The sequence below is a fragment of the Centroberyx affinis genome, unplaced genomic scaffold (genome assembly GCF_046629955.1).
Source record: "Centroberyx affinis isolate AG114_WGS23_722 - 3 ecotype Tasmania unplaced genomic scaffold, CSIRO-AGI_Caff_v1 ptg005349l_1, whole genome shotgun sequence".
Taxonomy (NCBI): domain Eukaryota; kingdom Metazoa; phylum Chordata; class Actinopteri; order Beryciformes; family Berycidae; genus Centroberyx; species Centroberyx affinis.
Genome location: NW_027282670.1, coordinates 30237 through 45206, shown reverse-complemented (window position 1 = coordinate 45206; position 14970 = coordinate 30237). Strand labels below are relative to the sequence as shown.

At 43.9% G+C, this 14970-nt stretch overlaps 1 protein-coding gene across 1 annotated transcript; it reads right to left on the bottom strand.

Moving 5' to 3' along the window:
* Positions 1 to 630: 630 nt before the first annotated feature.
* On the bottom strand, positions 631 to 13530 carry cdca2 (cell division cycle associated 2). Its single transcript, XM_071546601.1, has 14 exons — positions 13395 to 13530; positions 12343 to 12520; positions 11974 to 12110; positions 11652 to 11817; positions 11187 to 11297; positions 9825 to 9956; positions 8674 to 9002; positions 8207 to 8258; positions 8035 to 8109; positions 6902 to 7056; positions 6608 to 6670; positions 6260 to 6331; positions 5001 to 5166; positions 631 to 1996 (listed from the first exon to the last, which is right to left on the bottom strand). The coding sequence occupies exons 2-14, from the start codon at positions 12515 to 12517 to the stop codon at positions 903 to 905; spliced, it is 2727 nt and encodes a 908-aa protein (XP_071402702.1). The 5' UTR covers positions 12518 to 12520; positions 13395 to 13530; the 3' UTR covers positions 631 to 902.
* Positions 13531 to 14970: the final 1440 nt, after the last annotated feature.

Below are 14970 nucleotides of genomic sequence, written 5' to 3'. Positions count from 1 at the left end.
TTGAAGAGTATTTTACATGAGACATTTTCTCTGATTGGGCTATTATTCTTATGACTGATGGAATATTAGCCTCATTCAATAGCTAATAAAGTCAGCTCATGCTAAGTGGAGCTACTGCAGACCAGTGCAGAGGGGGACCTCTTCTGGACATGGGCCAGCATGTCAACAACAGTACACATAACTGAAAAGGACAAACACTCCAGCGACCACACATAAACACAATCAATCAAGCTTATTAACTTGATTTCTGTGTATAAGGCACATTTTCCCCTTCCATTACTCCAACACCCCTGCGCTTGCCTGATAAATGGTGAGTGCAGAATAGCCATCTTCATCTGTGCACAAGGAGATATTGACTGGAGGATGCTCCATCCAGTGGCTTTGGAGAGCGAGCTGAAGATGCACTGTGATTACTAACAGAGTGGTTGGCTATTGATTGGGAGGTGGTCAGCGGAGATGATTGGCCTCTCAGCGTATTGATTGGCTTGGTTACCGGAGGGAAACTGGCTACAAATTACTGACCAGCACTTATAATTCACTGGGAACAAAAGCATAAGTGTTTTCAGCTCACATAAAAACAATTAGACAATACTTTGAATAATGTTTCCGTTTATTTTAGGAAAACAGGGGAGCTACATGTAAATGGTCTTATCAATGCATTGCATATCCCCCATAAATCTCAGCCAATAATTAAATCACTAACTGCTGATCCAGAACACAAAACTACAATCTTTATATTCTATTTACAGGACACCCTGGTAAAAAAACTGATTCTGACTGATTCAACTCAAAGTCTCTTAGACAGGCAGACACCCTCCCTTCAGGTCTTTTGGCTGGGGACGTTTAGTGGCAAATTAAAAGTACAGTCTTGTGAGGAGCTCCCTTTGTGTTTTGGGAGGCGCTCACCGGGACGTCTCCTCAGGGAGCTCAGGCTGGAGGGCCAGGGCGGCACTGGGCCGGCGGCCCCGGGTCCTCCTGTGGGCCTGTCTGCTCGAGTCAGGCGAGGTCCGGGGCAGCCAGGCCAGGCCTGAACTGCCGCTGCTGTGGTCTGCGTTGCTTTGGTTCCTCAGGCTGCGGCGCACCGAGCGCTGCCCTCTAGTGGTTACTGGTTTGAACACATCCTCCAGGTTAAACTCGGCCTGCCAGGGAGCGAGGGCCGAGCCGGCTGCCTCTTCTGCCTGGCTATCGGAGCTCGACTGGGTTTCGGTTTCCAGTTGGATGGCTGCTTGGTCTCTCAGTCTCTTCTCCTCCAGTGTATGGTCCGTTTGGTGCTCCGCTGCCTGGCTTACCTGCTCCTCTCTGTTGACAGAGCTCCTCCTGCCTCGAGACCTGCTCCGCGCTCTCACATCAGACTTGGCGTTTCTCTGTGCCGATTTCACCTGGTTTGCCAAGTCCTCCTCTGACAGACTCGCAGTCTTGCTGATTTCTACATCTAAGGGTGGGCAGGCTGAAGCGGGTGCATCTAGACTTTCATGACATTCTGCATTCCACTCTGTGTCTGTGCAGGGTGCGTCTACAGGGGTCTGCGGACAATGCTCTTCAGTGTCGACTTTTTCAGTCACAATGTGTTCGGACGGGAATTCCTCTGATGTCTCTAGGTTTGTAGTAGTTTGGTCTTCACAGTGCTCATCTGCCTTGCCTCCAGTCTCCCGCTGGTCCTGAGGCTCCTCGCTGAGGCAGTCGTCAACAGGGACACTGACCTTCCTTCCCCTCCCTGCGACCCCCCTGCCAGCCCTGGAGCTCAACCTGGGCCCCGAGTGCCTCCTACCCTTCGCTACCGCCCCCCTTTTGCTGGGGGCTGCAGATTCAATAGGGGCTTCCGAAGGGGTTTCCCAGGGGTTTGTGGTGCTGATGTCGCCCGTCTCTTGAGTGTTGTTGGTGGTTGGTGAGCAGCTATGTAGCAGAGCTGCAGCCACAGCCGCACCGGTGGCGGGGTCACTGTTGGTTAGCTCTCCCACATTGGGAAGGGAAAGACAGGCCTCCTGGTCTTGGGCTGCTGGGGGCAAAGGAGGACAAAACAATCTCAGGACTGTGGTGCAAAACTGATGACTATCAAACATATCACTGCTGGCAGATGAACTTTGGACCTCCAAAAGTTAAAAGCTTTTTGGGATTTTTTTCCCCCCACACTGACAAAAAATGATTTTTAAAGTTTGCCAGTGGGTTCCACGGTTATGGAAAGTTACCCAGCACTTCAAGGGCTATGTAAAATTTCCAATCACACGAAGAAAAGAAGAAATCAAATGAAGAAAAGAAAAATTCCCGGTTTGCAGTTACAAGGGTTTTTCCCCCGACAGCACAGAAGCAAAGTCTGTTATTACCCAGTCGGAGTTTGGACTTGAATCAAACAACACTAGCAGGAATGGTATACTGTGAGATATTAGCAACAGTGTGGACACAGGCACCAGGCTGAAGGCTGAGCATGACCTCAACTCTTATGTATGATAGTAAATCATCATTTTAAAAAAAGTAGACGAAAGAGGTAGTTTATAACAAGAGACACTTAAGTAATGCCCCACCATAATCACCATATATTAAACATAACCAGTTATTCTAATGAGGTCATTAATTAAGGTCATTAAGTCAGCATACTTGTCTCTTCACATAACACATGGGTGGTTTTAATGTGAACTCTGTATCTTAAAGCAGTAAGCATAAAGTAAGATTACAGTAGTTTCAAGAAAATCTATGCAGCAAGGTGCGCCAAAATCTAATCGGATCATCTACTACTCTATAGGGGGAACCTGTCGTGTAAGAATGAAGTTTCTATCATGCGTATCATGTATCTTGAGTTACTGTGTTCACAAGAATGTGTCTGCACACAGACAGACAGACACCACCATGTCATCATAATGTCCCACATATCATGTACCACATGGAGGGACATAAAAATGTTTGCTTTTTGGCCTCCACAAAGAAAAGGTTCTTAACTTTAACCAGTTCACTAACTGCAAGCTAGCAAAGCAGTTTGGATTTTGTACCATAAAACATTGTATGACATATTTAATAAATAAGCACACAATTCGTGATAAGCTGCAACCTACTTGGCTCTGTGAAACCAAAAACAAAAGCCTAATTTGCTGAGCCAGGGATAAGAAAGTCTGCTGTCCTGCCAAGTGAGCTACAGCAGCAGTGTGGCTGCCTGAGAAGGCTATAGGTATTGTATCTCTGTATCCTGCGGTTGTACATCCACATTTTTTTATTTTTTTTTGCAGCCAACAGCCTGATCCTACCAACTGCCCGACAGAGTGACTTTATACTAGCTGCTGGTCACAGCTAAAAATAAGTTTTGGACTGTATGCAATGGTGCTTAGTGCAATCTGTGCCACATTCAATAAGGGCCTATGTTTTCCATTTTGCAGAAAATTGTGGAAGGAATAACAGAATCTGAGTTTAAAGATCTATTTGAAACATTAAAGTGTGATAAAGCTAAATTGTAAAGGTTTTGGGGACATTGCTGTGGAAATTGTAAAATAACAGTTTTAATAACAGACAAACACATTTAAATATCATGGCAATATGTACAGAGCAGAGGTGCATTTGTGGGATGGTACTAGGGCTGGGCGATATGGTTGAAATCGATATCACGATAATCATAAGGATTTTTCTCGATATCAATATATATCATGATATGGTTCATGTATGCAAAATCATGTTAAATAATCAAATTAATGTTCATCTCATTGAACCGGATGGTAGTGTTAGGTATGATGTCAAACAAAACAGAAATATTCAAATAATATTCCTACCATACCTCATTTTATGAGAGTTTTTAAGTAAAATTTGGTTGTCATCAATTTAGACAGCAGAAATGTGATATTAGATATTAGATATATAAAGATATTAAAATATCTTCATATCATCACGATATGATTCCACTGAAAGACGATAAACGATAATATTGAATTATCGCCCAGCCCTAGATGCTACGTACGTAGCATGTTTGTAGTGTTTGTATGTGTGTGCCAAAATATCTGAGTGATAGTCATTGAGAGCATGGGCCTATAACCAAATTCAAACATGTATGTGCCTGTTTGCATATAACTACGTGCATTTGGCTTTTTTTGAGGTGTGAGGGTGCCTGTCCATGCTACGCTCCTATATAATCTATATTTTCCATTTGACTATACACTTTTTTGGGAATCAATGAGAGCGCAAAACGTTTAGGTCAGGGCAACAAGCATCCATCCATATACTTTTTAAATTGCAGTCATTTGCAAACTGTGTACGACTAGTTCTGAGCAGTGCTGTGTCTTGGAAGCTATCTGCATAATATTTGTGTCTGTGTTCATCTAACAGTCTCATTCTGGGTAGGCAAATACTGCTTCTACTCCTTCTGATAGATGTGTTTCAGCCAAGGTTTAGATTCACCAAAAAAGCAATTCTGAGCACTATAAGCCGCACAGAATCACTGCTCACAATGCTAAAATATACTTGTTGACATGATCGACTTTTAAAGATAGAAGTGCCTGCCTTGATAGTTTGCCTATTGCAAGCACAGATATAGTGATGAGTAGATCCAGCATCTTCAGTGACTAATGTAGACATGAACTGTTAGACTGGGGTCACTGGACAAAAATGATTGAGATAAACCTCATTTTTCTCCATCAGGGAAATTAGCCAATATCTGTCAGTCTATGAAACAGGCAAAAAAATCGAGTGGTTTTCTGTGATTTCTTCTTACACATGGCTCTTGTACTATATTTTAGTATTCAGTAATTTTCAACCAACACCCTATTTAACCCATGTTATTAGACCTAATTTAGCCTGGCATCAGCATGACATTTGATACCAATGATGGCATACATAAGTACAATATCAGTACATTTCCCCAATTTCCCCGTAAGAATCATTCAAGTTCAATTTAAGTTTCATACCGGAAAGATATTTAGGAGTCTGATGTGTGACGATAATTGAAGGTTCCCATCGGAAGTTTGGGTTCCAAGTTCCGCGGTGTGAATGTACTTTTAGGGAATGTATGATACCCTGTGTGTTTTTACCTGTGCACCTCCTGGAGCCAGGCTGCTGGGGTGTGGGGAAGGGACTGGCGGAGGACAGGCTCTCGGTGATGGGGCTGAGGGTGGGGTTCTTGGAGGCGTACTCCCTGGAGCCGTACAAGGTGCGGTCTACCTCCTTAGTGCCCCATTGACGCTTCGTTGAGGTCGCCTATGGAGAGACATTCCACATGGTGAGTAGGTTTACGCTGACATGTCGGCCTGATATTGGCCTTCTGTTAAAAATCAGATATCGGCCAGTTGGTACAGTCCACCTCTGATATGATGCAGTTTGTTTGATTACATATTTATTGTAGAACTGATCAATACTACACTGGCTGTCTATGGGAAGTCCTTAACCTGAATTGATTCTAATGCAACATTTTAATCAGATTCCCCACAAGTATTCATGAATGTTATTTTTTTCAGTGGAGACTTTTGGTGTCCCATGGTGTAAATGGTATAGCAGGCTTTTCCACCGTGCCAAGAATAAAATCCTGGGGCAAACACCAAATAGTATTTTGGCATGAAAATGGCAAATTTGTAACAATGTACAATACACCAACTTAAAAACTGGATAGAGGACAGATTCCATACAGTCGCACAGCACATTTGTGGCAATGACATATAGATTTAATTAATAAGCCCTTTATTTGAATATGATCTCAGCTGTCTGGCTTCCTAGTTGAGCAGCTGCCTTCAATAATGTTGGCAAACATCTTTTATAATATATTACATCCACACAGAAGCACTGCTTACACAAAAATGAGTTTTATTACAAAATGCCTGAGTAAGTGTTTCCCTACAATCATTAAAAGACTTCGATAGCACTCCATACATCACTGTACAGCAATTCATATACGGATTTCCATCTAAGAAGGTGATTATGAGAGCTGTGCAAATCTTTGCAGCTGCGGTGTGAAGAGTCATAGGTATAATCACAAAACAATTTGAACTTTATTTTCATTTGATAGCACAGAAGAGACTTGAGCTGTAGAAAATGTGTTTGATAGCATCCAGCTTTAGAGGAGTGAATTCTAACTTAAATTTACTACTTGAAGACCACAGTGCCATGGCTTGTCACTGATACTCAAAGGACAATGTTTTGCCTGCATGTGCACAAGCCCGGGTATACATGCACAGTTCTCTTCCTTAGGTGAAGCAAAATAAGTTATAGCCAAGTTGTGCAGCCATTGATTCCATGGCTGCCTCCCTTGGTGAAGCGGTGTAAAGAGAAATCAAACGGTGCGACCCGGCCAACTCACCTTCATCTTCCTAGAGGCCGACTTGGCAGCAGAGCGCGTCGACCTCTTCACAGGTTCGCTCTCCTCCGGCTGCTGAGGGAACAGGGAGCTGGCATCAGGATGTATTATATCGACATACACACACACACACACACTCTCTCACATACACACACGCTCTCTCACACAGAGTGGATATCCTTTGCTGTGATTAAGTTCAGATCCGGTGGGATTAAACACTAGATTAGATGGGAGTGCGATAAAACCCCTAAATTATTAAAAAGACAATCTCTTCTGGTAAGTAAATGGCTGCGTAAATGGAGATTTCTCAGAGTGAGATCCAGTTGAGAGCAGTGTGTGATAATGGCAGACCTTTCTCTTTCGGCTGCTGGAGCAAGCTGGAGCTTCAGTGGGAGATTCAGGCTCTCGTGCTGGCTGGAAGGGAAGAGATTTAGGATTTTTTTGTGTATAAATGGAAATTTCTCAGTGAAAGCTTCAATAGAGGGTAGTAATAACAATTGCTCAAGCAGTAGGAGACTGTGGTTGTACTGGGCAACTGTATGAATTTGAAACAGGGTGTTAGTGAAAAAGAGCTTGTGTGCCCAGCAAACCCTCTCCCAAGAAAGGGGATAAAAATAAATACATAAAAAAGTGATAATGGCAGACCTTTCTCTTTCGGTTGCTAGATCGAGCTGGAGCTTGGACTGGAGCTTCAATACCGGGTTCAGGCTGCATCTCTGTCCCTGGCTGGGGTCCAGGCTCATCCAGGGCATCGGTCTGGGAGGGCCCACTGGGTTCGGCCTCAGGCTCTGGGGCAGCATCTACAGCAAAAGCCCCATTCGGGTGGGATTATTTCTCCGGGGCAGGCAGGGTAATTAATTATGGAGCTATTTGTTCATTTGAATCCCATGTGGAGCAACCGTGTCAGTGATCTCCCCCTTCCACCTCAGTATTAATTTCGGCCCCAATTACCTAGCGTTTTTCAGCACACTCGTAGGGGGTCTGACAACTCCAGGCCCGTCCAGAGAGACATCTCTGTGTTTCAACTCATTTGCAGATGATTTGGCTGCTAGTCACAGTACTTCCTGATTGCCAATGAGTATTTCACTTTTGTCTGTCAAAGTGAATACATGCTGACATGGAGGCATTTGAGGAGGCTTTTGCCAATGTAACTGGTTGGAACCCACCTACAGCTGCCACGATGGACGGCTATACTGACAACTACAGGCAAGTATTCTATCTGTAGAATAACCTGAATTGAATTTGTGGAACTACAGTGGAAATGACTGAATGTCTACCTTGGGTCTATCTATTATACAACTAGCATACTTTGCAGAGGCGTTTACATTTGGGAACGTCTTACTATACTATGCACCTCCATCTGGCTAATACCATCCTGAGCTATGAATAAAACAGGAGCATGACTAATATTTTATTACCCTCATTACCCTGTAATTCATAACCCATCCTACTGGGGCAAAACATACAGTTCTGTATCGACATGACATGATCAGGAAGGCAGGGAAACAAAAGCATAAAGACATATCTCCCATGTTAGATGAGTGTGAATGGTTTGTACAAGAACCTGAAATCCTAGAATTTTTAAAAAAAATAACAACCCTGAAAAAACATTTCTCTTGAGCTGTACCGTTTGACACTCACTGACACCATTGTTAAACCTTGACAAGTCATTGAGGTTCAGGGAGACATGAGAAGGTGGAGATGAGGGGAGGTAAAGACAGGAGGCGAAGTGACGATGAAAGAGGAAGACAGAAGGGAGGAGTAAGACTGCAGTGCACCTGTCAGCGTCTCGGGAAGAGACTCCTCTTGAAAAGCAGTGTTTAAATCCAACGGCTGGGCCTCCCAGGAGCGTTCTGAAAATATGACAAATGGAAAGTGCGGTTATCGTGCAATAGTGTTTGATTATGCTACACAGGTAGTTCTCAGGGACGACCAACTAAAATAACCGACCTGCGTTGTTCGTCAACGAAGAATCAAGCTCCTCCATTGAAGGGAAGGCAATCTAGGAGCAGAAAAAACAATCAGAACTTGACTGTCACAGCTACAGATACATGCATACAATATTAGAGATAGTGGCTCACATCCTGGTTAAGGTCTTATTTGGGATAGGCTGTTTACATGCCCCTTTAATAACCTGTTCTCAAATCCCTATCTATGTTGTATTTATTATAAATGTGATTTACATAAGCCAGCTTATGAACGGAACACTTGAGTATCCCGAATATTCCAAGAATATTAGTGTGCATGTAAACATAACTATTGTTTGTTTTGGTGACAAAGTTATATGTTGCATTATTTCTGTTGTAACTACTGACCCAGAGAAATGTGTGAAACATACACACACGGTTTTTACACCCGGCCTCTGTCACATTCTGAACTGTTACAGCAGAAGCTATACCAACATCACACCATGTTACCTTTCCACACATCTCTTCAGAATCCTCTCCCATAGGTTGCGTTCTGCGGTTGCGAGGCATCGCGAGCGTTGGCGAGGCGCCGAGCGCAGAGGGGCTGCAGGAGTCGGGCTGGGCCGGCGCGGTCCGGGGCTCGCTCCTCTGGGGGGTCTTCAGCACCGAGCGCAGCTGAAGGCCCACACCCGGCGTGGGTGCTCGGGCCGGAGTGCCGCCCTTCTGCAGCGGGGTGCTGGGGGGCAGGTACTTGTCAAAGAACTCGGGAGAGAGCGGACCTCCGAAGCGCACCCGCTTCTTCTTCTTCGCGGCGGAGGTCGCTGTGGAGTCGCACACCCCTGCAGAGAGAGAGCAACCTAGAATGTACCGACCACTTTTTCCACTGCTGGTATCCGTCTGATTGAAGGTGTGAAAAGGCAGGAAATCAAGTGGCTTTGCTACTGGATTTCACAATTTGGGGAAATTCCCTGATACTAATACACTATTTTCTCATGATATTAGAGGTGTACTAATACCAATTCAGAACCAAGAGGAGTTACCTAGGATGTAAGTTAACAGACACAACAAGCCGATTTAGAATAGATTTATAGAAAAAGAACAGTGTAGTAGTTAATGACATTTAGCATGCATAGTCAAGGCTCCTTGTCTAAACAACAGGTGTTATTCATATGAATTTCACAAGTAGCAGCATTTCCTCGTCAGGAGACATTTTTCCTCCCACCAGAAAAGTTTTATATTGCGGCACACCCATGTCATTAGCATCGATATTGGGACAGCTCCATTTGCCAATCCGAGTACGAGTGCCTGGGAGTTGCATTAGCACTGATCCTGATACTGCATGTAGTATCAGTGCCCATCTATCTGATATTGGCCCTATATCCGATGCTAGTACTGGCATCTCTCGAAAACATTAACACCCCTCCTGTAGCTGGAACACACACACAGTAGTGTTCTCCAATACAGAAGCCTCAAATGCCATTATTTAACCACACACAATGAGGGCTTTTCCTCTTTTAAAATACAACTCTGCTATTCTCCCTGTGAGCCACCTGAATACTTTGTAGTGAGCTTAGCTCTGTGTGGTAAGCCTCAAAGGCAGGGGTAAACCAGGATAAAAGGCCGGTTACTCTAGCATGGCCCACAGAGAGCGGTGTGTTTACCTGTGGGCTGCATCTCCAGCAGAGAGGGGAGGGAGGGCATGGGGAGGGGGGAGGCAGGCTGGGCTGGCAGAACGGCTGCTGGGTCGTCAGGCTGTGGTCTGCTGGGGCTTTGGAGTTCAAAGAAACCCTCCTGTTGAGAGTGAGAGTGAGAGAGAGAGAGAGAGAGAGAGAGAGAGAGAGAGAGAGAGAGAGAGAGAGAGAGAGAGAGAGAGAGAGAGAGAGAGAGAGTCCGTGAGATCTCACATATTCTGCTGGACTGCAGCTGAAGAAGCTAGGAGTGCTTCACAGAGGAGATTGTTATATAAGACTGAATATTGTTACAATATTTGCATGTTTCAACAATTCAAAAAGATACTTTTTTTCAATACTTTGTTTTCTATTCAGCTAATGATGGACCGGATTTCTTTCAGTTGCATGTGTACATTTTGACTGTATTTTTAATAACATTTAATTTAGCAAGTTCAGTACTTTTAACTCTGTTCAGCTTCTAAATTTTCTAACTTGCTACTGCAGCATTATTGGAATATCATACACCATCAAGCCCATCCTATACCATGTGCCATTCCATGAGTCATAGGCACAATGAATCATGGTTGTTGTAGTTCATAAACACAGTTTCAGTGCTTGACGCAAACAAAGCGTTGACGTCAAACACCAGATATGAACGCCAGATTAGTGCGTGATCAGCCCTCGAAATGAATCTAAAATTAATATTTTGCTGACCAGCTGGTAATGTATTTGGTGGGATTAGAATCCAACCTGTTGGTTCTTGGTAGGGGAACAGGCCTTGAGCTCACAGGACGTGGGCGGCTGGGAGTCAAGATGGAGGGGTGGGAAGAATAGCACAGCTTGGGCCTCTTCCACCGTCTGCTTGGATGGCGTTGGTCCTCGCGTCACAACCTGTGTCACCGGTTCCTTATCAACCTGTGGAGATGATTGAGGTCAATGTTTCCTCTGCTTTCATTCTGCGGCGCTGCACCACAACAGCAAAAACACCAACATCACTGGTACAGAAAATATGATTTTAAAATAATATAATTTAACCAAAGACGGAGAAAAATGGAAGAATAGCAAGCATTCTGCACAAACATGGTTTGTTTGAGAGTGCTTGCTATTCCCCCCCCCTTTTTGATGTTCGCAGTCAAAGTATACTGCATAGTGCTTTATGAGATCTACCATCCCAACTTAAGACTCGCAGAGATACAGCAGTTAAAAATAATCAACAGATTCAAAGTAAGCCAAGTAAAGAGAGGTAAAACCTTTTAGTTGAATTATTTACGGCAGTCAAGTAAGTACATGGTCAGAGTAAGGCTACCTCCTGCTCCTTCCGGCTGATGTGTCGGAGGATAGGAGTGTTGCCCCCCCTAATCTCCTCCTCGCAGTCCCTGAGGGGCCCCACGCGCCTCCTCTTGTTGGGTGTGGGTGTCATCGGGGGCGGGCAGTTCTCCTTCCCACCATCAAGGCTTCTCTCATCTGAGAGAAACAAATCCACCCATCAACAAGCCAAGTTACGTAAACATACAAAAACAAATGGGACTTGGGGACAACTCGGTTAAAAAAAATGAATTAAATAAACAAAAATAAAAAAACCCACCATGATCAAACGAAAGGAGACGATAAAGTCAAACCCCAACAACAAAACAGCACACAGATTGGCCCATTTATGAAGCTGACCAAGCTTAAAAGAAACCAGTGCTGTAAGATATTGTCAAATTCAGGCTTATATCTATTAAGTCACTGTTTTTGAACGGTGCTTCCAGACATCATACAGAAAAATCCCTGACGAGAAGTGAAACCATTAATCCTGTGGCAATGAGGTGGCCTCACCAGACAGATTATCTCTTGTCTTGATGCATCCTCCGGTCTCGCTGTCCTGCCTTGGCGTCGGACCACAGACCTCACTCTCCTCCACATCCATCAGGCTCTGGAAGGAGGCCATCTTCTGCCTCAGCGTGGAGGCGACTCGGGGAGCGAAGGGACTGCTTTTGACAGGCTGGGAGGTGAGACAGCAAAACAAATATATTTGCTCAGCGACGCAGCTCGGCGGGTCACAGACTTCTGCAATTACAGTGACAGGCAGCCTAGGTCGACCCGTGTATTTCCTACCACTCTAACATGGTGTGAAAGGTGTACAAGATTTGCATCTCACCTCAGGGGTTTTGTGGGTCGGTGGGGTCTTCATTCTCTGCTGTGCCATGTAGCGGATGAGGGAGTTTGTCTCTGGGGAGCCCCGGACACCAACGTTGGACCTCCGCCTTGCCTTTAGCTGGGCCAGACGAGACTTACCTAGTAAGAGGGAGAAAACTGCCACTTCAGTGACTCTACATACTGGCGCCACAAACAGGCATCACAACAGTTTACCTCTACAGTCTCAGTCAGTGTTTTATCTTGAGGGTAACTTGAGTTGCTTTGGTCTGCTGCTTTTCTTAAAGTATTTTTTTTATATGGAGGAAACACTGGTGTCTGTGAACAGCTATGTAACAACAGTTTAGCATCAAATAAACACCAGAGGTCTCACCTTTGTGGTTTGCTGATGATGGGGTGAAACTCTGGCTGGAGATGCCAAATTCAGAAGGTGTGAGCTGGGAGAAATCCACGGGGGCCGAGGTGTCACCCAAGAGACAAGTGTAGTCCTCCTCTGAAGAGGGCAACAGGCCTGCTATCACCTTCTCATCTCCCTCAGTACCAGCCATGTTCTGCATAGAGATAAAAAAATATATTATTAATTAAGAGCAGCTGAAACACATGGTCATGCAAAGCTGTAACATTTGCTACCAGGGTAAGTTCTTTTAATTGCAGCTGACTAGCCAGCCACTTGTAAGTCAATAATACCTGGTCTCAATAAGGCCGACCCTTGTACACTATGATAGTTTACGACACCTATGGACAAAAATCCATAAATCTGGCAGTTTAATGTTCCCTTGGTTATCAGTAAACGTAGATACCTGGTAGAATATAGCCCCTTTTACGAATTGATAGGGGCTTCTGGGAAAATCGATAAACGTATAGAGAATCCACCAAGCAGCACTTTATTTCAATAAAACATCAACTTTTAGAATTGGTTCACACGTCTCGCTGCCAGTGAATTTGATGGAAGAAGATTGTAGGGACAAATGGCGAACAACTTGTAAAAGTTGAAAATGTATCGCAATAAATGCTGTTGAGTGTATCGGATACATGCCGAAATGAAGGGTGAACCCAACAGTCCTCCTGAGTCATATTATACCAGATATGTATCATAATCGATAAAGGAAAGATAAAACTGCCAGATTTTCTTTAATTGAGTTTGGCGTGGCGTTCTCTTCACACGAGACCGCAGCGTTAGCGTACAGCAGCAACGTAACGTTAATGTTGATGTGCATCCATTGCTGGTTATCTGACGGGCACGCCAACGTAATTGCAGGATGTTATTATATTCAAACTAACTCCCTGGAATACCATGCTATGGCTTGCCAGATAGCCAACAAGATGGTCAGATATTAGCAAATAACGTTCGCTAACTAACGTTATGTCCAGCGGTGAATACCCTGCACAAACAGATCATGTTGTGGGAGCACATTCAAAACTTACCTTGCAAATGTATGGTAAATGATACCGATATCTACCCTAGGAAAAACTAAAAAAACTAAAAAATAAATATGTCCTATAATGAACTATAATGGCACACACACGGCCATAAAAATTTATTTTTCTTACAAAAAGACAGGACACTGAAAACAGCGTAGAAAGCAATTCAAATAACGCTCCACGCCTCAGCCGGAAGCGGTAGCGGCATATGGATCCCTCCGCGAAAAGTAAATAACGTTAGTAAACAATAAACATTGCACAATTTCAGATACGCTCTATGCAAAATATATTCTTGTTTACGAGTTTAGCAATAATTGAGGGGTTGATAACAGGCGACGCATTTAATTACAAGGTATTGGTAATCATTAGGCTGGAACTAACTTCCGTATTTTTAATACGACCGAAGGGAAACGGAACTCGTTTCATATGAACTGGCCAATGGGGATATCAGAAAAGATACCACGTGCTCTCCAATTGCCAATGAATGAACAGAGGTTCTAGGATCAGAGTGGATGCACTAGATAGATACAGCAGGTAAGTAGGTAGGTAGGTAGGTAGATAGATAGATAGATAGATAGATGGGTTTCCATTCATGACATCTAACAAATTCCTAACATCTTTTAACAAATAAGGCTTCCTATGATATTTATAGTGTGTATACCATTGTGGGGAGGGAAGGTAAAAGAACTACACGTCATAAAATAATGGGGGAGGCAGCAGTTTGAAAAATAGAGAAGCAGGCTTGTGAATGTACTGTGGCTGGTTTGAATCCCCAGACCAGCTGATGAGGTCTGGCTATGGGGACTTGCAAAAAGAAACACACTTCGCTCTCATAAAATCCACAAACTTGGTTGATTGATTGATTTGCCCCTCTGTTAAAATCCTTTCCCCTTTGATATAAATTAATACTAAGCAAACGCCGCACCAAAGCCCAGATGCATGATTGGAACAAGCTTGGAAAATCAATCATTTTGATGTTTTGGAGTCAAAAAAAGAAAAAATACAGCATTTTTTCAAATGATACAGCTGGACTGGAAGCAGAACTTGTTCCCTCAACTGTAACGGGGCCCATCTGCTGCTGGCAGTCTTAAAACCAAACAGCTGGAGCTCCGCTGCATCCCTCTCTCAGTCTGTTGGTTCACAGCTGACCTGATACTCAAAGTTGAAACTCCCAATCTGTCAGCCAGACAGGTAGCTATCAGCACCTCTCAAAGAGGGTTCGCTGTGTAGGAGGTTATGTGGGGTGACGTATCTCACTGATTGGTTTAAACACACATAATAGGGATGTGGGTGTCGGGCCACAGAGGGAGAGAGGGAGTAGATGTGCTTTCCTTCCTTCGCTGTTTTTCTTGTTTTATAATAGTGATGTTGTGGTAAATAAAACGGTGAATAAACTATGATGTCCAGTCGGTGGTACTGTAAGGGAAACAGCAAAGTATTCAAATTCAATTATACTTTCAGAAAAGCAATAAATTATGGTCAACTCTGTTCCACAAATAAAAAGCTGGGCCAACTGTGTTTAGGTTTGTTTACCCTCCACTACATCCCTGGTTACATTACACACATCCCAAGATAAGGC

What these genes read in the sequence shown, in the direction of transcription:
- cdca2 (XM_071546601.1), bottom strand. Translation starts at nt 12,517, where the DNA reads ATGGCTGGTACTGAGGGAGATGAGAAGGTGATAGCAGGCCTGTTGCCC. An exon ending in TTCGTTGACGAACAACGCAG is followed by an intron (nt 8,110 to 8,206) that starts GTCGGTTATTTT and finishes TCATATTTTCAG; the next exon opens with AACGCTCCTGGGAGGCCCAG. An exon ending in CGGCCTCTAGGAAGATGAAG is followed by an intron (nt 5,167 to 6,259) that starts GTGAGTTGGCCG and finishes GTCTCTCCATAG; the next exon opens with GCGACCTCAACGAAGCGTCA.